Source organism: Magnolia sinica, chromosome 2 (genome assembly GCF_029962835.1).
Source record: "Magnolia sinica isolate HGM2019 chromosome 2, MsV1, whole genome shotgun sequence".
Lineage (NCBI taxonomy): Eukaryota > Viridiplantae > Streptophyta > Magnoliopsida > Magnoliales > Magnoliaceae > Magnolia > Magnolia sinica.
In genome coordinates this window covers 108,662,311-108,687,182 of record NC_080574.1, presented here as the reverse complement: position 1 = coordinate 108,687,182, position 24,872 = coordinate 108,662,311, and the positions used below count along the sequence as shown (strand labels likewise).

At 38.3% G+C, this 24,872-nt stretch overlaps 2 protein-coding genes across 2 annotated transcripts in view; one reads left to right on the top strand and one right to left on the bottom strand.

The window, feature by feature from the left end:
• Positions 1-24,872, top strand: part of LOC131237364 (uncharacterized) — a 130,410-nt gene that overhangs the window by 87,979 nt on the left and 17,559 nt on the right. Inside the window, exons 9-14 of the mRNA XM_058235083.1 lie at positions 2,937-2,960; positions 3,140-3,264; positions 20,300-20,381; positions 21,156-21,278; positions 21,396-21,449; positions 21,539-21,608. Coding sequence (XP_058091066.1) covers positions 2,937-2,960; positions 3,140-3,264; positions 20,300-20,381; positions 21,156-21,278; positions 21,396-21,449; positions 21,539-21,608 — 478 coding nt within the window. The remainder of the gene's footprint in view (positions 1-2,936; positions 2,961-3,139; positions 3,265-20,299; positions 20,382-21,155; positions 21,279-21,395; positions 21,450-21,538; positions 21,609-24,872) is intronic.
• The window catches only part of LOC131237365 (uncharacterized), an 80,007-nt gene that overhangs the window by 52,829 nt on the left and 2,306 nt on the right, over positions 1-24,872 (bottom strand). The window lies entirely within an intron of this gene.

Genomic DNA, 24,872 nt, shown 5'->3' with positions numbered 1-24,872 from the left:
AGAACAGTACAGAGCGTTGCGGTTGGTTTGTTCATTGATCCTCTTTATATAGAGCCTCATCCATTTGGAAGGCAATTGCAGCAACGGAGCACTTAGTACAAAGAGTGGCTGCTTTCTCTCTTGGAAATGGGTGTCATATTAAATTCTGGGTGGATATTTGGTGCGGGGATAGAGCATTACAAGTGCTTTTTCTAAGACTGGCTCGCATTGTTTCTGACCGGTTCATGTCACTCACAGATTGTGTCTCCATTTGTGAAGGCTCCTTTGTTTGGAATTCGCCTGGTCGCAGGAATTTGACGGACACTGAAACAGAGGAGCTGATGGGTTTGTTAGAGTGCTTAAAAAATCTTATGCCTTCTCCTTGGGTTTCTGATTCCGTGGTTCGGAAGGCTCACTGATCGGGCAAGTTTTCCGTAAAATCACTATACAATATGATTGCCACAACCACTATTCATCGTGTCCCGCCTCATCCTTTCCACTATTAGTTTTATGGTGCCCCTCCCCGTGTTGTGGTTTTTGTTTGGTTCGTGGCAAGGAGGAGGATCCTTACCATCGACAACCTTCAAAGAACATCCCTCATTTTGCCGAATGTATGTTTGATGTGCATGCAAGATGCGGAATTGATTGATCATCTCTTCATTCACTGCCCGTTTGTGATGAAGATCTGGGACTATATTTTTGTTTTGTTTCGCACTATGTGGGTGATGCCGAAATCAGTGTAGGATCTCCTTTGAGACTGGCATGGGGGAGGAAACGGGAAATCAGAAAAAGTCAGATGGAAGCTCCATATTATGGCACTCATGTGGGTTGTTTGGGAGGCAGGGAATGCTTCTTGTTTTCGAAATCAATTTTTGTCGGTTGAACAGGCCATTGGTAGGATCAAAGGCCTTCCTTCCGAATGGGCAGATTTTGTAACTTCAGCCTAGGTTGGGTTGGGGATCTTTCATTTTTCCTGTATTCCTTCTCACCTTTTGGCATTTTGTCAATAAAAGTTACTGTTACTTCTAAAAAAAAATTTTGTAGGTGATGTAACTGCATATTTGGAAACTTGAGTGGCTTTGGACCACCCCCAGAAATATTTCTAACCTGAGGTGCTTTAATGAATACTTTATCTGACCAAGCCCCAACACAGTTTCCCCCTTTTTGATTATTTGACCACGTGCATGTACCATCTTCAACGCCTACATTTATGAGACGACAATGTCTCACTGTTTCTTGGAAATCAGACATTGTTTCTTGTCATCAGGGTGCTTACCTCCCAACTTCTCACCTGCATTAAGAATTTCGTTGGAATCTCCCCCTAGTATCTGAGGCTTTGACAAGCCTAAAGAGAATCTCCTACATTCTCCCAAAGCAGTCCCCTTCCACTATCAAATACAAACCACTGACACAAGGAATGATTCTGCCATTTAAGTCCGAATTAAATACCACAGTTAAATACTGATATGAGCCATCAACACTTTACACCTGAATTGTGTGCTTTCAGAGAAAGCCAAATCGTAGCATCAGAATCCTTATTAGCTATCTCAGCCTGTATGCTTATTTGCCAACGTTTTTTTCTTCTTCTGAAATTCACATTACCAATCTTTTGCTCCATAACTGATACAAACTGAATATTCATCATCAAATTCTCTTTTAATCTATGGATGGAGGGACCATTCCCAACACAGTACATTCAGCATATGGGACCTAGATCTTGGTGTTCTCACTGGCCCAGCTACTGAGTTGTTCCTATTCTTTTTTCTTTGTAGAAGCCTTGGCATGATTCTCTTCCAATTCTTCAGCTACATCTGGATATTCAGTAAACAGAGTAGTGTCTGGAGCCTCAGCTGCCTTTGCCACATGTGGGCTTCAGACGCTATTCCATCCAATTTCTTCTCATTAGGATCTTTCTTCAATTGTTCATCTGAAACTCGAAGATTCAGATACACTGACCAATCTTCATCTGCTGATTCTTCCTAAGAAGATTTCTCTGAACCATGTGATTCAGAAAAATCACCCTGATCAGATGACCCCTGATTGAGATGGGTATTTTCACGGCTTGCTACAGATTTTAGTCTCAATTCTCTTCTGAGGTGATGTTCGAAAGCTATGCAATTCAGAAAACATTACATGTCTGTCCTTTAATGCCCATTCTTTTGCTTCCGATGTGCCTACCAAAGTAAATCAAATCACCCAAGATGAATTTCCTGCTTCAAGGAACTTCTTACCTTCTGTAGAGTTGATGTATACGAGGCCATAGCTATGGTGTAGAGTCATGGTTTTGTTGATAAAAGACTTTTTTTCTTTGAAGTCTGTTCTGGGTTAATTTCAGGGTGTGGTGCTTCTTTTCTAATATTGTGCTGTGATGCCCTGGATCTATCTTCTAGAGTGGTATGATGCCCTAGATTTATTCTTTGTTTATTTCTTCTTCTATTTGTTATCATCAATTCTTGCACTTTTTTCCTCCCTTCCTACGTTCAAAATCCATGGTAAATGCCAAAATCCAATACATACAATCCCAATTGTATTACTTTCAATTGAGGCTCAAATTCTTATTACCTTCAAGATCCATGGTCAAAAGGTGTCCTTCTCGCTTCGAACTTCTGCTCCTGCTCCTGTTTCCTAAGCTTTTACGCTAATGTTTTGAAACAGATACCCTCTTCTAAACCCAAATCCTCTCCCTTTTTCCTTCAGGCAATTAAGGAATGCATTTTTATTGTTTCATGCTTTGTGCAACTAAGGAATGCGTTGTTAGTGTTTCATGCTCTGTGCAGCTAAGGAATGCATTTTTAATGTATCTTGACTGTATCTCAAACCGTTCATGTCACCTTAATTATGTTTTTTAATGCTTTGTTTAGATGCCATCATCATTTTGTTTAAATGTTGTATACAATATTGTTTTTCTTTTCTTCTGCATTCCTCATTCTTTGCTTCTTTTTTTGTTGTGTATTCAGGTGGGGATTTGGTGGCTATGGAAGGTGTGGATGTTAGCAACTGTTTTGTATTCCTTGCTCTACATGCACGGTGCTTGGTGTGATCCCCTAAAATATACAAGACCAGGGGATGGATACAGCTATTTCTTGCCTGTCACAGTACTGGTATTTTTTTATCATGTATTTTGTTTATATGTAACTGCTTGAATTGGTGCCTTATATAGGCTGGGACATAGAGAGCAGAAGGATGAGTGGGTTCCTCGTCTTGTTGAAGTCTTTCAAAAGAATAATCTTCTACCTCCAACTGCCGTGGTTTCAGCTGGTTCTGTTAATTCTGCGTGTACTGCTGGTATGTGTTTGTTTCTCCAGTCCTGAAACTTTTATGATGAAAAGCCCTGGTTACTTTAATTTTACTTTGTTTGATTGTGGATCTTATCTATTGCTTTTCCTGAATTATTTTTACTTTCTTGCTGCTCATCATCATCATTATCATAGCCTTATCTCAGATTCGGGGTTCCTTTTCGTGCTGTCATACAGTGGCCTTTTTCTTATATTAGTCAAGTTATAATTGCTCATTAGATTTTAAGTACGAACTCATGATCTATATTTCCTTTCCAAATGTCATTGTCTCTAGAGTTGTAAGCAATGTTTTAAATATCGTTATCACTTAATGTATCACACCCTTGGGATACGGATACATATTGGTTATCGCAAGGGATGTATTGGTTGTGTTGCGTAATGTATCTCTGTGGTTGGGAGACATGGGAACATTGGGAAATTGGTTGAATTTTTCAATGAAACTTCAGGGATTGTTGAAAAGACATCAATACACACTTAAAAACCAAAACATTACAAAAAAATTGCACATAATAGGGGTTTCCTTTGTATGGGGTCTTAATATATATGCTTTCCAAGTGAACTGATGCAAGCATATTCAAAGTTTATTCATATAATTTATGAACATAAGAAGACATGTATGGAAACATAAGCAATACATTCAAAAGCAAAAGAAGAATCACTAGATCAGGTTATATACTTGTTTAATTTTGTGTTTGGATACAAAGATTACAATTGATTTGCGAGAAATTGAGAAATTTCGAAAAAAGAAATTGAGAAATTTCGATTTTTCTCAATTTTCCTCAACTTGACCCATCTCCCCTAAATTTCGAAATTGAAGTTCCAAATCCATGATTTTTCATTAAAAATATGAAGAATCATAGATTTGTAACCATTTGACACTAGTTTAACATGATTTACAACAAAAACATAGATCGAAAATAAAAAATGCTCACTAGATCAAATAGATGGGATATATTGCCACTACCTATACGTTTCATATTGCACAGGTGAGATACAAGATATATTGTGGGATATATCGACTGATATTGTTGATATTTAAAACATTGGTTGTAAGTACTCTATTGGATATTGTAGTCCTAAGCTCCCAGGGATCTAATTCAGCTTGTTGGTTGTTCTTAGTGGGCAAATGTTTGTTGCTGGATCTTTCTAACTAGGTGCCTCTCCTGCTTCAGATCCCTGCATATAGGGCCCAAAACTTATTATTTAAAGATAGAGGGACTCGAAAGTCTCCCTAGCAAACAATAATAGTGAGGGATTTAGAGTGGTCTTCACCTTGCATTCAGACTTCATAGTCATAAGGAAGTCACCTTAGGCATAAGAAGCTTAGGCACATGTAATTGCTCTAGTACTTTTGTGGGGCTCTCTCTCTATATGAACATTTGGAGGACCTTGCTCATGGCTTTATGATGTTTGGGAGCTCCCAATTTGAGATTTGAGCTGCTGTGTTCTGAAGTCGGGCTGGGAGATTGCAACACACTTAAGCCTTCGTCTGGAGATGTTGAATCGAGTGATGTACTGGGTTTGTAAATGGCGGCTGGGTTGGGGTGGGGAGTAAATGATTGTAGTTGATGAGGTTTCTATCCCTTTCCACGACACATCTATCCTAACTTATGACATTTAAGAACCCAACCTTTTAGTGGCATAACCCAAGAGGAGTAAGTCCATGGAACAATGCCGCTATTGTACGTGAAACCCAAGATAAGAGGTGTTTGTGCTGGGAATTACACTAAGTGTCCTGCTTGAAAGACTGCAATGAACAAAGTAGGGATTGAACTGTCATGATCATTAGGTTCATGCATTATGAGTTATCTAGTCCCCTGAAAATTACAAATTGATGCTTCATGCTGGTACTATTGGACCTGGAAAGGCAATAGGACCTTGCTTTAGAGGAGCTAACAGTGACTATTGGTTCCAGCAATAGTTGCACGATATGTGAAGCAAAGCAATCAAAACATATATTTGTGTTCATATCATTTGAATAAGTTCATAATTGCCAAAATGAGTTCATAATTGCCAAAACGAGTTCATACCATTTGAATGATAGAACAATTCAGTTTCAATCAAGGTATTCAGTAATGGTAACAGTGATCGTAACAGCCAACCTTATGGCCGTTTTGATATGGGTTGTGTTGGTCATTATAGCCTCTGTAATGCTTAAACTTTTTTAATAAAAGGAAAAAGTATCAGCCTTATATCAGTCGTTACAGGCTAGAAACAACCAATAGAGGCCTGTTATAGGCAATGTTTTAAATATTGACGACATCGGCCAATATATCCCACGATATATCTTGTGTCCCACCTGTGCGATACGAAACACATAGTGCCGATATATCCCACATGTTCGATCCGGTGAGCAATTTCAATTTTCGATCTTTTATTATTTTTTATTTTTTTTTGTTGAAATTATGTTAAATCAGTGTCAAATGGTTATAAATCCATCAATTCTTCATTTTAGCATGAAAAATCATGGAGTTGGAGCTTTGATTTCGAAATCCATTGGTTCTTCGTGTTCTCCATGTTTTTTTTTTTTTGAAGTTTTCCTTGAGCCAGCTATCAATCGAGACTAATTTCGTAGTATTTAGGAGTAATTGTTGAAATGTCATCGCATACACTCTAAATTTGAAATTTAAGTGTAGGTGGCCTGATTTGGGAAAAATTGGAGACAATTCAAAATTTGCCCAATTTCTCCCAAGTTGCTTGCAATGTTGCACTCCAAACATGAAATCAAGCATGTATGAGGGCTGATCCACTGATTTGCCAAGTCCTTGTCAATTTTCGAAAAAAAAAAATTTAATTAAAAATTAATAAAATATTATTAAAAAATATTTTTTTTTGAAATTCCCTTCAACTAGCTATCAATTGATACTAATTTTGAAGTATTTAGGAGTGTTTGATGAAATGATCATCACATACACTCTAAATGTTATGCATTCATTTTGAATATAGTTGCATTAGTTCAGTCAGACAACGCAGAGCTTAAGACCCTATACAAAGTAAACCTATTATGTGCACTTCTTTTTTGAGATGTTATGATTTAGAAGTGTGTATTAAGGTCTTTTTTAACAACCTCTAAAGTTTCATTGAAAAATCCAACCAATTTTCCAACGTTTCCTTGTGTTTCCCAAAAAGTGTGATAAATTACTTGATACAAACAATATATACCGTGTGATAAACGATACGTATCTGTATCCGAAGGATGCGATACGTAAGTAACGCGATACTGATATTTCAAACATTGTTTATGGACCTTTTTTTAATTTTTAATTTTTTTAATAGTTGGTAGTTATGGCCCCATATTGTGTAATGGGCACCACCGTTGCAGTTTTGTAATGGCTGTTACACTCCTAATGTAACCTTGTTTTTTAACACCATGGTTACAATTAGTGTTCTTGTTATTGGTGACCATCAATATTATCACCAATAATATTGGTATTACCAGTTGGGTGATACCGAAACCCCCTCGAGCAGTGTAATGGGCACCACCGTTGCAGTTTCGTAACAGCTGTTACACTCCTAATGTAACCTCGTTTTTCAACACCATGGTTACAACTAGTGTTCTTGTTATTGGTGACTATCAACATTATCACCAATAATATTGGTAGTACCAGTTGGGTGATACCGAAACCCCCTCGAGCAATGTCATTTTTAGGAATAGGCAATATGTTGATATCTCACTTATCACTACAATATTGCTTAGTGCCCTTCATAAACCCTCCTATGTATCGATGATATTATTGTCGACACCTCTTGATATCAGGAAAGGGGGTTTCTTACATGGATAAATATCAAAAAATCGAGAAAAAAAAGAAGAATAAGAGGGATTTTCGAGATTTTTTTTTTTTTTTCGTGGGATCTTGTGGGGAACTTGATTTTGACCATTCATCTTAAGCATTGTGAATAAAATCCATTTATTAGGGTAGAAATCGATGCTTGAAAGCTTTGTGGGCTGAAACACTTGTGGTATATAAAGTTGGAGAATTTGTGTTTTTTTCTTCCTTATTGCATGGATTTCACTACAATTTTGTGTCTATGCACGATTCTCTTGCATTGACATGGATTTGAATGGAAAATTGAAAGATTAGAGAGTTGGAATGGGAGAAATTTTCGAAAACCTAATTTTCTCGCTTGAGGTAGGTAATTGAAATTGATGGACCACTTTTTGATGGGTTATGAAGAGCGTCCAAGTCGAAGCTCCCAATTTTGATGGTCGCTTGAACCTGAAACATTTCCTTGATCGGCTAGCTGACATGGACCACTTCTTCAAGTGGCATGACATGTCAGATTGTCGTTGAGCGAGGTTCGCTAAGATGATGTTGACGGGTCAAGCCAAGTTGTTCTGGACCAATACAGAGTGGAAGGCAGAGTGGCGTGGAGATGAACCCATTACATCATGGGTTGAGGTGAAGGAACTTTCTAGAGAAAAATACGTCTCGCTCTCCTACCGTGATCGCCTTTTGGATCAGTGGCAGTCCTTGAGGCAAGGGTCAATGCCTGTATCGGATTACATCGAGAGATTCGAGGAGTACATGATGTTATGTGATGTCGACAAGTCCCTTGCTGTGACCCTGTCTCGTTTTAGGATGGGCATGTGCCCCGAGATTAGGCTTGAGCTCATCTCTCATGATGTTGGTACACTAAAGGAGGCGTACCTTAGGGTAGAGGAACTTGAGCGATACCTAGTGCAATCGACCATGAAGCGGTTTGGGTCTTGTGATTCCGGTGGCAGGGTTGCTCCTCAGGGAGCCAAACCTAACCCTGGGAGCTAGACTAGTTCAAAGGGAAGTGAGCACATGCAATGTTTTTGTCGTAATGGTTATGGTCACCTCACAAAGGAATGCTTCAACAAAGAAAGAGGTAAAGTTCTTAATGATAGATGAGGTAGGTGAGGATGCCGAGGGCAATTGCGATGTAGAGGAACATTAGCCTGATATTGATGCTAGTGATGAGGAGTTTGATGAGTAGGAGACCCACACTCTTGTAGTAGTCAGATGCGCTTTTGCCCAAGCTAAAGAAAATGATGATTGTCGTAAGAACACGATCTTTTACACTTATACCAAGTGTGGAGAGAAAAATTGTAAAGTGATCGTGGACAATGACAGCTATGCCAACGTGGCCTCTACTAGCATCGTGAGTTGACTGGGCTTGAAAGTTGAGTCTCACCCTTAGCCCTACGGAGTGTCGTCGGTTGATGAGCCCTCCATTCCGGTCTCACAGCGACGTTGTATCCCCATCCAGTATGGGTCGTATAAGGATTCGCTGTGGTGCAATGTGGTTCCCATGGATGTCGACCACATCATCTTAGGTAGGCCCTGGTTATTTGGCTTGGACGTTATGATATTCGGTTGCTTGAATATTTGTACATTCGTGTTTGAGGGCAAGAAAATTAGATTGAGTCCTCTTCCACTCATGAGTGTACCGGAAAAGTATGAGACCACGAAGAAGGGTGATCTTGGAACTTCGAGGAAGTTCAAGCCTAAGTCTCTTCAAATCATTAATTTAAAAGAATTTGAAAGACAAACTAGGGAGGATTCAGAGGTGTATGCCCTCGTGACTAGAGAGGTTATCTCCTAGGTTGGTGTAGAGTTGCCTAGTGAGATTATTTTAGTGATGTCTTTCCTGACAACCTCTCGAATGAGCTACCACCTATGAGGGACGTCTAGCATGCCATTGATATTGTCCCTGGGTCAACTCTTCCAAACTTTCCTCATTACAGAGTGAACTCCACAGAGCATGCAGAACTCAAGAAGCAAGTTGATGAGCTTTGTAAGAAAGGGTTCATTCAGGAGAGCATGAGTCCATGTGCCATGCCCGCCCTTTTGACGCCCAAGAAGGATAACACGTGACGTATGTGTGTGGATAGCAGAGCCATCAACAAGATTACTGTTAAGTACTGGTTTCCTATATCGCGTCTTGACGAATGATGGCCAATGCCACAATTTTCTCCAAAATAGACCTCAAGAGTGGGTATCACCATATCCGTATTCGCCCAGGTGATGAGTGGAAGACATCCTTCAAGACGAAGGATGGGTTGTACGAGTGGCTAGTCATGCCTTTCGGGCTGACCAATGCCCTAAGTACATTTATACGGGCAATGAGCCAGGTGTTGAGATCCTTTATAGGGAAGTTCCTAGTCATGTACTTTGATGACATCCTTATTTATAGCATGACTAAGGAACAACACATCCAACATCTAAGGCAAGTGTGTGGGATCTTTAGGGCAGAGAAGTTGTATGCCAACCTCAAAAAGTGTTCACTTTTGTCTAGTAGTGTCATCTTCTTAGATTTTATCGTGTCACCTGAGGGCATGTTTGTGGATCCTGAGAAAGTAAAAGCCATAGTCAATTGGCCTAAGCTGCGTAATATTCATGATGTGCGTAGCTTTCATGGCTTAGCCACCTTTTATTAGTGGTTCATTAGAGGGTTTAGTTCCATCATGTCTCCCATTACCAATTGCATAAAAAAAAGGCGAGTTCTAATGGACTAAAGTAGCCTCTAGGGCTTTCAAGGAGATTAAAGTCAAGATGACTGAAGCTCTTGTCATGCGACTTCCAGATTTTTCCAAGGCTTTTGACAAAGTGCTTAATTAGGAAGGGCACCTTGTCACTTTCTTTAGCGAGAAGCTAAATGAAGCGAAACAAAAGTATTCTACCTATGACATAATTCTATGCGGTAGTGTGGTCTCTGTATCATTGGTGACATTATTTATTACTGCAGGAGCTCGGTTTATTCTCTGACCATGAGGCCTTGCGCTCTCAACTCGCAAAAGAAGTTGAACCCGAGGCATGCCAAGTGGGTCCAATTTCTTCAAGAGTACACTTTTGTGTTGAAGCACATGACTGAGGTTGAGAATAAACATGCTGATGCGTTGAGTCATCGGGTTACGTTACTCCAATCCATGAACGTTGAAGTCACTAGGTTTGAGCGATTAAAGGAAGATTATCCTAGTTGCTCATATATTGGAGAAGTGTACTCATCATTGTTAGATGGTCAGTTTATGGGTAGTAGTGAGTTTGTCCTGGTCAGTTAGTTTTTGTTTCGAGGCGATAGATTATGTATCCTTATATGTCCTTTCGTGATTTTCTTATTTGAGAGCTTAATGCTGGAGGGATAGCTGGTCATTTTGGACGCGACAAGACTATTGCCCTTGTAGAGGAGCATTTTTATTGGCCAAGTCTCAAGCGAGACGTGGCTAACATTATTGAACAATGTAGGACTTGTCCGTTGGCAATGCAGAGGAAGCGGAACACCGATTTATATACTCCTTTGCCAGTCTTCCACGCCTCATGGGTTGATATTAGCATGTATTTCGTGTTTGAGCTCACCAAGACAATTAAAAAGCACGATTCCATTTTTGTAGTTGTGGACCGTTTTTTGAAAATGTTCCACTTCTTCCCATGTTCTAAAACGTTTAATGCCACTAACGTGGCTAAGATATTCTTTGAGGAGGTAGTTCGTCTGCATGGTTTGCCAAAGACCATTGTGTTAAATCGAGATGTGCGGCTTATGAGTTATTTTTGGAAAAATCTATGGCACATGATAGGAACTAAGTTGTAGTTCTCTTTGGCGTACCATCCTCAGACTGATGATCAGACAAAAGTTGTCAATTGAAGCTTAGGGAATCTGCTACGATGTCTGGTGGGGGACCATATTAGGACATGGGATGCGGTTTTGCCCGTAGCCGAGTTTGCATACAACGATTTCATCCATAGGTCTGTAGGAATGTGTCCACTTGAGATAGTATTTGGGTACAAGCCTAGAATGCCTAATAGATTTCATACCCATGTCCGTCTCACATAGGCCATTCGAGTCCGCAGAAGCATTTGCATGTCATATTTATGACTTGCATAGCGAGGTTAAGAGCCGCATTAATGCTAGTAATCAACATTATAAAATCTTTGGAGATTCACATCACAGGTTTAAGGAATTTCAGGTAGGTTACTACGTCATTTGATCCGCATTAGGCCTGAACGATTCCCACAGGGAACCGTGAGGAAATTGCATGCCCGCAGTGCAGGTCCATATAACATTTTGACAAGAGTGGGCCCTAACGCATATGTGGTGGATCAGAAATTGCATGCCCGCGGTGCAGGTCCATATAACATTTTGACAAGAGTGGGCCCTAATGCGTATGTGGTGGATCTTCCATCTAACATGAGCATTAGGTCAACATTCAACATGGAAGACTTTGTGCCTTGTGACGGACCCACACCTCCATCTTCTAGCCCTTCTACAAACCTTTCTTCTATCCTAGATGATGGTGTCCCTGACCCCGTCCCTAACCCATATCCTTTACTAGACCATACTTCCCATCGATTGCCTTCTCCTCCATCACTAGCTGGTCGGAAAGAAGAGATCGATGATGTTCTAGATCACCAAGTGTTCTCTACCCACCATGGACTATATCAGAAATACCTCGTGAAGTGGAAGAACAGGCCCGAATCAGACAACACCTGGATTACGGGCAGTACAAGCTTGTTATTGTCCGATATGGGGACAACCTCCCCCCCCCCCCCGGAACTTTAAAAAGAAAAAAGAAGTAACCCTAAACATTAAGAAATAAGACTAAACACCAAGACTAGGTGGGCAGTATAGTTGTATGACCCACACTTATGTTTGCTTAAAGCTGGAGCATAGATGTCATCGATGCCAATCTTGGAATAAATGCGAGCAGACTGTCTATGACTGAGAGCCTTGGTGAATACATAGCAAGTTGATCTTGGGACCGAACATATAGAGTGTAGAGATTTTTCGACTAGAGACCTCACGTATAAAGTGACAAGCAACTTCTATATACTTGGTTCTCTCACGATAGATTGGATTGTTTGCAATATGGGAGGCCACTTGATTATCACAAAATAGTTATATTGGTATGTTCATTACAAAACCTATTTCCTGAAACATCTTGATCCACACGGGCTCACACATGGCATGAGCCATCATCTTCTTCAACACTTGATTAGGTTACAACAGTTTACTTCTTACTCTTTTGTGTAATTAAATTTTCTCCCACAAACAGGCAATACCCTATAGTAGTCTGCGCATCAATTAAAGAGCTTACCTACTTTGCATTAGACCTATGACTTGATGATGATTATTCCTTGTGTACAAAATTCCTAGCCTGGAGCTCCCTTGAGATACTAAAGAATTTGAACCACTGCATCCATGTGAGGTGAGGTACCTTGGAGAGCTTATAAACTAGCTCACTACACAACACATGATATATCAAGCTTGTTCATAGACAAATAGATAACCTTTTCGACTAATCTTCTATACCTTTTTGGGTGTTCAACACAAGGTGTCCCAAATCAAGTTACGTATTGCCTGTAACAGCTAATACATAGCAATAATGACTGATCATTACACAATATGAGGCTGAATTGGTGGGGGTTTAAAAAACAAAAGCTTAACAACCGTCACCCTCGAAGCTATTTTTTATTGTTACATCAGATCAATTGGATGATGCCTAGGACAATAAAGGATCTTCTGTGGGCTTGGCATGATGGAATGGGGAAATTCGGAAAAGCCATGTGGAGACTGATCATCATGGTCGTGTTATGGGCTATTTGGGGGGACTAGTAATGGGTGATGTTTTAGGAATGTCTGGGCAAGGACTGATGAAGGCATTAGGTAAGTCAAATATCTCATCGCGAGTTGGGCTATCTATGTAAAGGCCGTTTTGGTTGGTCTCCTTGTTTGATTTTTCGTCTCCTTTGTGGTGTATTCTTTCCTTGTTTCTTGCTAGCTTTCAATAAAGTGATTGTTATGTCTAAAAAAAAAAGGTCGCCACCCTCATAATGTTCACCTCCTGAAAAAAAGAAAAGAAAAATGTCCTCTTCTTCTTCATCTTCTATCTATCTATCTATCTTATTAAAGATAAAAAAGGAAAAAGAAAGTGAGTACCAGATTGGAGACGATTCTTCTTCTTTTCTTTCCTTTTCTTTCTTCTCCTCTTCCATCAATGTCTCCCTCCCTCCCTCTCTCTCAAGGTTTCAAACTCAAAGGGAGAGTGAGACAGCCATGTCTCCATGTCTCTCTCTCTCTCTCTCTCTCTCTCTCTCTCTCTTCATTTTGAAATATGCAACTTACGAAGTCCTCTCTTTTCGTTTCAAAATAGGCTGTGGCTTGTTATTGTCTAAGGTTTTTAATATATATATATATATATGTATATATAAACTCCAAGTGATTGGACATAAGTTACGGTCCATCAGTGTATAAGTTCCAACCATTTATGTGTATGAGAAATCCACTCCATCCAATAGGTTTGCAACATGACAAGGATCACCTTTTGAAAATACATGCATATCCACTTATCAAGTGGACCACATTTGTATTTTTGCTATTTATCAATTGATAAAAAAAAGAGTTGCCTATGATATGGCCGGCCTAATGAGTAGATGTGAATTATTTTTGTACCAGTTAGCCCTATTTTGGGGCCAATCTATTTGAAAGGTTGGATTTCAGATGCACTTAATTACTTGGAAGTTATTTGTTGGATGGACCATACCATTTTTTCCTTGTATGATACTCCAATGGAGCATGACACTCGATACTCTTGCACTTAGAAAATTGTACATGTAGTATATATTTACTCAAAATTAACCCATTAAATTATGGGACCCATTGTTGCTAAATAACAATTGCAAAATCAAATTTTTTCAATCATTTTAAATGTTGATTTACAGTAACTTTTTTTTTTTTCTTTTCCAAATTAGGACCCTTGGATATTTTTCATTCTTAATCGTCCAATAAATGCCCATTGATCCGAGGCCAATTATATTAGTTGGATGAGTGCCAATAGATTGCATGAATTTGAGGATGATTTGGGGCATCAAGCGGTCCCTCAAGTCGATGATGCTATTCGGCCAATATTTATTTTATTTTATTTTTTAATTTATTGGGGAAATGATGTCAAATAGTTAGGGATTTGTATTAGTGGGATGTGTATCATAACTTGCATGAATTTGGGGCCTATATGAGGGCATTTAAGTGGCCCACCAAATTGGCAACACTATTCATCCGTATTTAATTTATTTTTTTCTTATAATTACTTGGGAGTAGTGATGTCAATTGCTTAGGGATATGCATTGATGGGATGAATGTCATACATTACATTAATTTCGGGACTATTTGGAGGCATTTTAATGGACCCCTAATTTGCTGACATTATTCATTCGAATTTAATTTCAACTTTTTCTTAAAATTTCTTTGGGGGAACGAGCATTAGTGAGATGCATGCTATAAATTGCATGAATTGTGGGCCTATTTGAGATCAACTTAAGCCTATTAGGTTATTAAAATTATCAGACGAGCCGAGGCAACATTTTCACTAAAGAGTGGACCGTTACAACACCATAAATAGAAAAAAGATTACACATTTGGAATATTTAGATTATTTGGGATTTTCTAGATATATTTCTAGATTTTTTGACAAAAAAAAAAAAACAAAACAAAATGATAACGACCTGTATGCCCTCCTAATAGCCTGATATCCATATTGGTAATAATGGTTACCGATATGGAAAACCTTAGTTCAATTGTATCTCCTTGATCACCAACTAGCAGGGTATCCCAAATCGGTTACGATACGGCTGTATCAGCCGTTACGTAACGGTAACGGCGGTTACAGTTACGCGATACGGGGTCAAAACGGGCACCTCCCTGATTTTGTGACCATAACGGCCGTTATGTCCCATAACAGTAGTTACGGCTAAAGAAAATAGGGAAAAAAAGTACCTTTTTTCTTTTTTCTTTCTTCTTCTTCTCCTTCTCCTTCTCCTTCTTCTTCTTCTTCCACTGGACTGTTGCGGCTGCGGGCCTGCTACTGCCGCGGCCGCGCCTACTTCTTCTTCCCTCTCTCTCTCTCCCTATCCCTCTCCCTCTCCCTCTTCTTTCCCTCCTTTTCTTCTCGGTTTCCCTTTTCTTTCCCTCTTTTTTCTTTTCGTATCGGAGAAGCGGATTTGCTGGTGTACCACACACCAGCTGTATAGCTGCTGCAGGTACGTGTCAAGCTAAGACGAGCGTTGACACTTCTCGAGCTCCGAGTTGTACGAACGGTTCAATGGAGATCAAAGTTACATGGGCTCCACAATGATGTATTTATTATATCGACACCGTTCATCTATTTTTAGAGATCATTTCAGATCATTACCTAAAAAATGAATCATATCCAAAGATCGTCTAGACCACACCAAAAATAACAACGGAGTTAATGATTTTCACCGTTAGACAATTTGTAGGGTCCACCATAACGTTTATTTTCCATCCAATCCGTTCGTAACGTCAAAAAGACCTGAATGAAAAGGAAAAACAAATTTCATATTGATCCAAAACTTCTGTGATCCCAAAAAGGGTTTCAACGGTAGATGTTCAATCCCCCACTGCTTTTTGTAGTGTGGTCCACTTGATAATTAGATCTGTATTATTTTTCGTGTCAAGCCTTAAGACGAGCTTGTCAAATGAATGGACGGTTTAGATATAACACATACCTCATGATCAGACCCACAGGAGTTACTGACGTCAAATGAATGGACTGGGTACGCAGCGCGCTTTTATCGCACAAGTTCATAAATGGTACACGTGCCACGTGGGCCCCACCATGATATATGTATTTTATCCATACCATCCATCCATTTTGCCACATCATTTTAGGTCATGATCCAAAAAATTAGTAAGATCCAAATCTTAGGTGGACCACAACATAGGAAATAGTGGTTATAGAATGCTCACCATTAAAAAATTTTGAGAGTCCACTGTAATGTTTATTTTCCATCTAACCTGTTAATAGGGTCACACTGACGTGGATGAAGGGAAAACACACATGTTAGCTTGATCTAAAACTTTTGTAGCCCCCAATAAATTTTTAATGGTGGACGTTTAATTATTGTTGTTTCTTATGGTGCGGTCCACCTGAGCTTTGGATGTGCCTCATTTTTGGGCTCATGCCCTAAAATTATTTGGCAAAATGGATGGACGGTGTGGATATAACACATTCATCACGGGTGGGGCCAAAAAAACTTTGACACTCGTGTGCTACACTTCACAATCTGAGTCCCACCTAATTCGGGCCATTAAAAAATTATACACAATATGTATTAACTTAAAATTTACCAATTAATTTATGGACTGTAATTGCTAACTCACAATGCCAAAACAATTTGTTTGACTACTTTTAATTGTTAATTTGTGGACACTTATTTTTTAAAATAGGGCCTTTTGATTTTTTTCATGATTCACTATCCAATAAATGTCCACTAATTCATAAGTGGGATAATGCCAATAAATTGCATGAATTTGAGGCTGATTTGGGGCATGGATTGGTCCTCCAAGTCAGCCTTAAATTGGCAGCGCCATCTACCTGAATTTAATTTCATTTTTTTAAAGAACTACTGGGAGAACTGATATCAAATTGTTAAGTATATCAATTAGATATTTAGAAAATTAAATATATGAAGTTTGTAGTCAAATTCAGGTTATCTGGTTCATAAATTCATCAGACAGTCCGATACAACTTCTCACCAAAGAGTGGACCGTTACACCACCATAAACTTGTTCCAATTTATAAATGAATGCATATTTGGAATGCTTAGAATATTTCGGATTTAATCCATATTTTTTCATATTTTTTTGGCAAAAAAAAATAAATTGTACCGTTACGGGCCGTACCGTTACGGGCCGTTACACCCCCGTATCCGTATTGATATTAGAGGGCACCGTTACGCCAACCGATACCGATACGGGATACCTTGCCAAGTAGTAGATGATTCACATCCATTGGGGTATCAATTGGCTTAGAACCAAGAAGGTCCGTCTCTGTGAGCAAATCTAAAACATATTTTTATTTAGACAAATTAATTCCTTCCTTTGATCTAGCAACTTCTATACCAAGAAAGCATCGAAGATTATCCATGTCTTTTGCTCGAAAGTGGCTTTGAATATACTTCTAAAGTTTCTCAATATCCTTACTGTCACTCTCCTGTGATCATGATATCATTAACATATACAATTAACACAATCAGAATTTTGTCGTCTCTTTGCACGATGACAAAACGATCAACATGACTTAAAACAAAAGTATAGTTCAATACAAGCTTACTGAACTTCAAATCATTCGTGTGGAGACTGCTTCAACCTATAAATTGCTTTTCTTAATTTACTCACTTTATCGAACTCTCTATAAGCAATGAACTTATGTGGTTTCTCCATATAGACCTCCTCTGTGAGATCACCATGAAGAAAGGCATTTTTTTACGTCAAGCTGAAAGATGGCTAACCATGTTTTACATAACTGAAAGAATAATATGAATAGAATTCAGCTTGACAACTGGAGAGAAAGTTTCAGTATAATCGGGTTGAAATTTAATTGTATACACCCATTGATAACCAACAATATGTTTACTAGTGGGAAGATAGGTTAGCTCCCAAGTGTTATTTCGATAAAGTGCAACAATTTCATCTTCCATCGCCTGATTCTATCTCTTATGTAATAAGGTTTCCTGATATGACTTAGAAACAGAATGAGATGACAAAAATAGGGGAAATCTATGGACAATGGAAGAGAAGCATTGGAGGGAAACTTATTTGGAGGTAGAATGGTTAGTATATGCACGTTTACCTTTCCTTAAAGCATAATGAATATCAAATGAATTAGGAGATAAGGGAGGAGGCATTGGATCAATGGGATTAGAAGAAGATACGGTTGATGTCATATCATGATTGATCATATTGTCTTCCCATTTTTTGTTGTGAGTAGACTTTGAGATGAGGCACAATAGGAAGCAAGGAACCAGTGAAATGAGGCGATTTCTTCTTTAAGAGGAACATGCACAAGCACTGACGGTGAGGCTTCCAAGTCGGAGCATCTTGATCTAATCTACCTTTCTCCCTTTTATTCTATAATTCTTTTTCATTATTTTATTTTTGGTCTCTCTCATCTCTCTTTTGTTAAAAATATTTTAATAAACCTAGAGTTTCTTCTCTCTCTCTAGTTCTGGGTCTTTGTAATGGGCCATGCATGAGAAGGGGATGAAGTGTTCATGATCATAACCTTCTGTTTGTGGACGTGTGGCCTAATTGCCTTTATCTGATGTTGTGTTCTTGATCATCGACTCTCATGATTGGTTGGAACGTGTGACTTGTGATCTGCTTATTCTCTTCAAATGTGGTGTGCATAATGTGTGGAACAAGGTGTTCCGTAACGGTAATGGTGGCTGTAAGGACTACCACCGTTACCTTTACGATAACGGGCATAACGGCTGTTACAGCCCCGTAATGCCCCGTAACGGTCGTTACGGTTTCTCCTTTTTATTTATTTATTTATTGAAAAAACCCGCGAAAAACCTGTATCTGCCTCATAATGTTGATTAAAAAGTATGAAAAACCTTTATCTGTCTTGTAATAGACAATTATGAGGCTATTATGGCCTTTACAGCGGACGTAACATGCCGTTAACGGCAATTACAAGTCATTTTTTTCCATAACGGCCATTACGACCGTTACGACCCTGTAACGTGTAACGGTTGCCACCGTTACCTTTACGCAGTGTTTTAAATAGCAGTAGCGTGATGCGTAGCGCTCAACCCTCTATTCAACCCTCTATAGCGTGTAGCGTAAATACGTAGCGTGTACCATAAGTTGCACGATACTTCTATTTTTTAATTTAAAAATCGGACAAATATAATCAATAGTGAAAAAAAAGGAAAAAAATATAAAAATGCCTAAAAGATGATTCATTTTATCAATTATAAGCATGTTCAAAAAGTCATTAGTTATCATTTATCAAAAGCCAATCCACGTATATAAGCCAAATCAAATAATTATCACATCAACAACTTTCTAAGCAAATCACTTTAATTAATAATGTCTAATTGAAACCACAAGTTACAATTATGAAAAGAAATAAAAATCTCATAGGTTAAAAGTATCAAGTATAATACAAGTGTCACATTCCTCAACATTAGAAACAAAGAAAACGTGAAAAAAAATAATAAAAAAATAAAATAGTAAAAAAAATACATTGTAGCTTACGCTACGGATGCTACGTAGCTGTGGCGTACGCTACGACCCCTGTAGCGTATGCTACAAGGGATTTACACTATTTGGGACACTACGTAGCGCTACGGCCACGCTACGCATCGTAGCGTATGCAACCGCTACGCTACGGGCGCTATTTGAAACACTTCCTTTTCGTAACTGGCTTTACGGCACACCATGGTGTGGAATGTACAAGTTAGGTATTTGTTGGTTGTGAAAGGTCAGCGTTTGTTCCTATAAGTATGAGGTATATATCCCAATCTCTTGTCCCAGATGCAAGTGAAAAGTGATTCGAGAACTGTATTCATAAATCCATCTGATTTTTTAGGGAAACCTCCATTGAAGTAAATGAAGGGAACTATCTTCAGTGTTCCAAATCCATCCAAGTGCGTTAATTGTCAAGGGCAAAGTAAAATATTTAACCACTAAGAAGGCTGATGAGAGTGCTAGTATGTATGATCAATGGATTCAGGAGAATTCTAAAAAAATCCCCACTAAATCCATATCCAACATAACAACTAATTAAAAAAGGAAAAAGTCTAGGTGGGCCGTATAGTGGTACAACATCGTAGGCTTTATGTGAAGAGTGGTTTCTCTGAATGACATTCTTGTTGCTCTAGTGAATGGTTTTTGTTGAACACCCAACGGATTGCTTTCTATCTAAACAAGGAATTGGCATTCAAAAGTCATTCAGGACAGCTCAGTGATACAGAATTGAAATTCTTCATATGCATGTGTTTTGAATATCCTAAGAAGTCCGGGCTCCTATGAAAAAAAGTGATTACATTTTTACTAGTTTAGACTGGTTAATGGGGCTATGCTCAGCACAAACTTCTGTTTGAGCAGCAACAATGCAGTAAAGAAGACACTTTGCAATCTGTTCATATCATGCCTTGTGAACACAATTATATGTTTTGAATGTCATTAGTCTTGAGTTTGAATATCTTCTTTTAGCCTAACTGGAATCATGGTGTTTGTTTTTGTTTCTTTTCCAGCTGGAGGCCAGTTGTATATGTGGGGTAAGCTAAAGACTACAGGTGATGAGTGGATGTATCCCAAGCCTGTGATGGATTTGAGGTTGGGCACTTTATATGTTGGCTGTTTCAGCTTTATAACATTGATGTTAGGTTTAACCTTTAGCATCTTAATATAGTTCGAGGTTTTGACAAATTTTATTTTGATTGGATCCTATTGATTGTTTTTGCAAGTATTCAACAGTTGTACTCGTACATAATTTTGGAGTTTTGGCGACATAATCATTTCATTGACATGTTATTTCCTATTTTCTTCCAAACTATCTTCATTTCTAGTTTTTACTGAGGGTATATGCATGTATCTGACTGAGAGAGAGAGGCCTGCAAAGTGGGAGGGAATTCTGACCCTTGATTTTCACTGGGGCCCACTTGAGTTGCAAAACAATCTGATTTTTTTGTCCAACTCTTCATTTAAACTAGATTAAGGGCCTGCATGGCCTAGATTGCATACACATCACGTGAAATGAGTTCTAAAAGGGTTTTCACGTGTGATCATGCGAACCGGTTCCTAGGAGAAAATCTCTCTCTCTCTCTCATATATATATATATATATATATATATATATATATATATATATATATATATATATATATATATATATATATATATATATATATATCAATTTGTGACTTGTCATTTGCATAGATGTAACTACAGTTCAGTTGACTTCATATGTGTTTTTCTTTGACTGAGTTGTTCATTAGAGGTGATGTGACTTTTTGTTCCTATCCTTCTACATCTTGATTAGTACATATTCCAGAGGAGTATATTCTTCTCCTACTTGATTTTAAATTTTTTTGTGGAACTTTCATATCAGTGGCTGGAATATCCGTTGCATGGATTCAGGTAATATGCACCACTTTTGTGGTGCTGATGAGTCGTGTATAAGTTGGGGTCAAGCTCAATATGGAGAGCTAGGATATGGTCCTGACGCACAGAAGTATGTACTTTAACTTCCACTCATTGAATTACCACCTTGATACCTTACTGCTGCATTTCTCCAGAATTAAGGTTCAGACACTGCCTATAATGATGCATTTATCTTTCTTCACCACAGGTCATCTGCGAATCCCAAAAAAGTAGATATCCTTGAGGGTATGGGTGTTATTAGGTATGCCATTCATGGGACTCTATTTTCTAAGTACTGTAAAATTCATGCTAAATACTAACTGATGCCTCCTCATACAATGTTTGGTGCAGTGTTGCTTGTGGAATGGGGCATTCACTGATTGTTGTAGATAGAGCAAATGTCAGCGACCGATTGGACCAGGTAGCAATATGCTTCTTCCCTATTCCTTTAATGGGGTTCCCTTGTTTCTTTGTTTGGACTTGAATTTATGAATACATGTTTTGATTCTATTATCTGCTAGTGGGATCTGGTTCTAGTAGTTAAAGAAAAATCAAACTTGGAACCCTAATTATAAAATAACTGAACACATGTTCTGGACCCCATTATTTGTACTCACTAACAATGCATGCACATTATCTACACAGTTATAAATCCACATGTGCCAATGTAGAAAAATTGAAAACCATATGAGGTAGTTCTTAAAGATGTTCAATATGAAAAACTGGGGAATGGTGTTCAACTAACGGAGAAAAACTGTCTAAAATTTGATGATTTACATTATGGCAGCAGGAGTCAAATGTTTTGAAAGATCAAAATTACATTGCCGATGCCTGTAATTTCATGTCATTTATTGTGCTTCAGAAAAATCAGTCTTGCTTTTCGACATGCCTTTTGGGGACTTCCCTTCCGGCTGCCAATATTTCTCAGTCACTATTTGTCTTTATCAGTGTCCTAATAATGACCCATTGGGTGACATATTGACAATTCGTCCAAGGATTCTTGCGTTCATTCTGGGGGGAAGGAGGAACCCTCTGGTGTGGGCCCTATGAGCTTGTGTTGGACACTAGGCACGACTTTATTTCTCGATTCATGTCCACTCACAAGTGCACCAAGCGTCTCATCCCATCCAGGGGGATCTTATGTCAGCCAAGTAGGTTTCAAGTATCTCAAGGGCCGAGATCAAGAGGAAAGGCCACACACAGTCATCTCTATTGATGATGACATCACTTCACGTACACCCTTGCGTATGTATTAGAGGAGGCGGGCCACACCGATTTCCCTGTGGAGGCGAGTATTCACGATCATGTTGAAAACCCCATGTGTATGTGTGAGCATTTATAAGACCCCACACTGGGAAGATGCACATGGACTGCTTTATAGAGTGATCAAGACCGTTGGATCGGAGGGACATGACGATCAGGCCGTTGGATCACATGATCAGGCCATTGATCGTGAATTGTCCACATTAGTTTTTCTCAGCTTTTATCAACTTATATAATTTAGTTTTGTTTATATTATGTTTAGACACTACTATGAGTGTTTTTAGTTAATTTTAGTTAGACTAGGGCTATTTTCGTCAAAATTCATGAAACTGGGTGTTAATTGTAAATTTTGAACTTTCGTGAAGCTATAAAAGAGGGTGGGCATGTGACCCTCTCCCTTATTGGATTTTGTGATTTTTTTTTAAAAAAGAAGCTCTTTCTTTCTTCTTCCATCTTCATGTGATTTGGAAGAGAGATTAATGCGAGGCTAATCTTCATCAACAGAGGCGTGAGATCTCCATCTATCCCCATAATATCTTCTCTCTTCTCCTCAATCAAGGTATTTTCTTTGAATTCTTCGATCCTCCCATCCTAAGCCTTCATCCTTTCATGAATCCATCTTTCCTTTACCCATCCATAATCCCAAAACCTAACTGACCTAACCCGTTCATCCCACGCCACACGTGTGACCCTTTAACCACCCGTGTGAATCTTTCAGGTTGGCTGTATGGCCACACCTTGACTCTTTTGGCTTTCCATCATCCTTATATCAAAATCCCTTTCTTCTATTCCCAAAACCCTGATCTTAAACCTAAAATTCATGATTTTTCTATTTTCCCAAATTACCCAAACCCTAATTTTTACCCTAGGTTGTATTAGGTCTTCCACTTTGAAATAGACTATATTATATGCTAATTGGATGTCCCTACATCCATTAGATCCTAGTTTCGTTTTATTTAATGATCTTGTGTGATGATGTTGGTAAACTTAGGCTAGGATTATGAATGTTCTTTTGGTTTTCATGGGATTCGTGATGATTATGGCAATGCTTGTGTTTATTTGTTAATTGTCTTAATTTGACTACTTGATCTCACATGTTATTTGGTTCATGCATCGGTCCTGTGTCATCTATTTTGGTGATTTGGGTTCTTTCCATTGTTGAGCTTTTGTGGTGTTATTTTGGTCATTTTCTTTTCTTTTTTGTTAGTTTTTTAGTTAGGAGGTTACATTGTTGTTAGAGTTAGTTTTGATTAGTTGGTGGTTAGTACTTGTGATTAGCATATTAATCACCAATATTAGTTACAGATAAGTGATAATTATAAATACTATGTTTGAGAGATTGTAAGGGTTTTCACCAAAATTGAAAATTGATCTTCTCTTCTGAGTAGATAGAAAGGGAGGGAAGTAGAGGAGGAAGGAGATTGCCCTTCTCTTGCTCTTGTTGAGAGTGAGGTTGCTCGACTCTTATGAATCGCCTAATCTTGAAGGATTTATGACGATCCATGCTAGAGCAATTCGCTGGATTTGGATTTCTCGTTGCGGGAGGCTGCACCATGGATTCGGCTCCCCCCTTTTGCATCAAATAGTGATGTTGTAGGCATGGAAGATGGACTCATTGAGAGAAAAGGCAAGAAATTGGAGAGCTTACGTAAGATGTGGTCATGCAGAGATATAGAAGTGAAAGGAAAATTGAAGGTGGACGACCCTGAACAAGATTCTCTCTCCAACAGAATGGGCCCATGTTCCGCCTTTTGATTAAAGTCCAAATCCATGATCTGGCAAAGCCGATTCCAAGTGATCTATCCTATTCTTTTGGTACATTTTATTTTTGATTGCAAGTTGGAAAGTAGAACTTGGGAGCAATGTTGTCAAATAGCATATGCGATCTTGTGGGATTGCATATGCGTGTGCGCATATGCGATCGCACAATCGCATATGCGGTCGCATATATATATATATATATATATATATATTTCCGCATTTTTTCAAAAAATTTTTTAAAAAAAAATCAGAAAAATTTTAAAAAAAATCAGAAAAATCAAAATAAATTATTATATGTCATTGGGACGTGAAATACATTTAATTTAAGTAAAAAAAAAATAAAACCATACTCCATACATGATACATGCATCATAAATTTACAATTTAGTAATTTACAAATTACAATATAGTTAACTTCTTAAATGATCTTAACATTAACAATTAACATTTTAGTTAGTACTACTAGTTACATACATTTAACAAATATGAAATATGAAATATCAAATATCCATATTCAACATTCAACACTACATGTACATGATAGTGATACAAATACAATACATAATATATCAAGTTATCAACAAACAATTGACAACATCAACACACTTAGACTTATGAGACAAGACAACCATTAAACAAAATTAAGAAGTTATGTATTTAT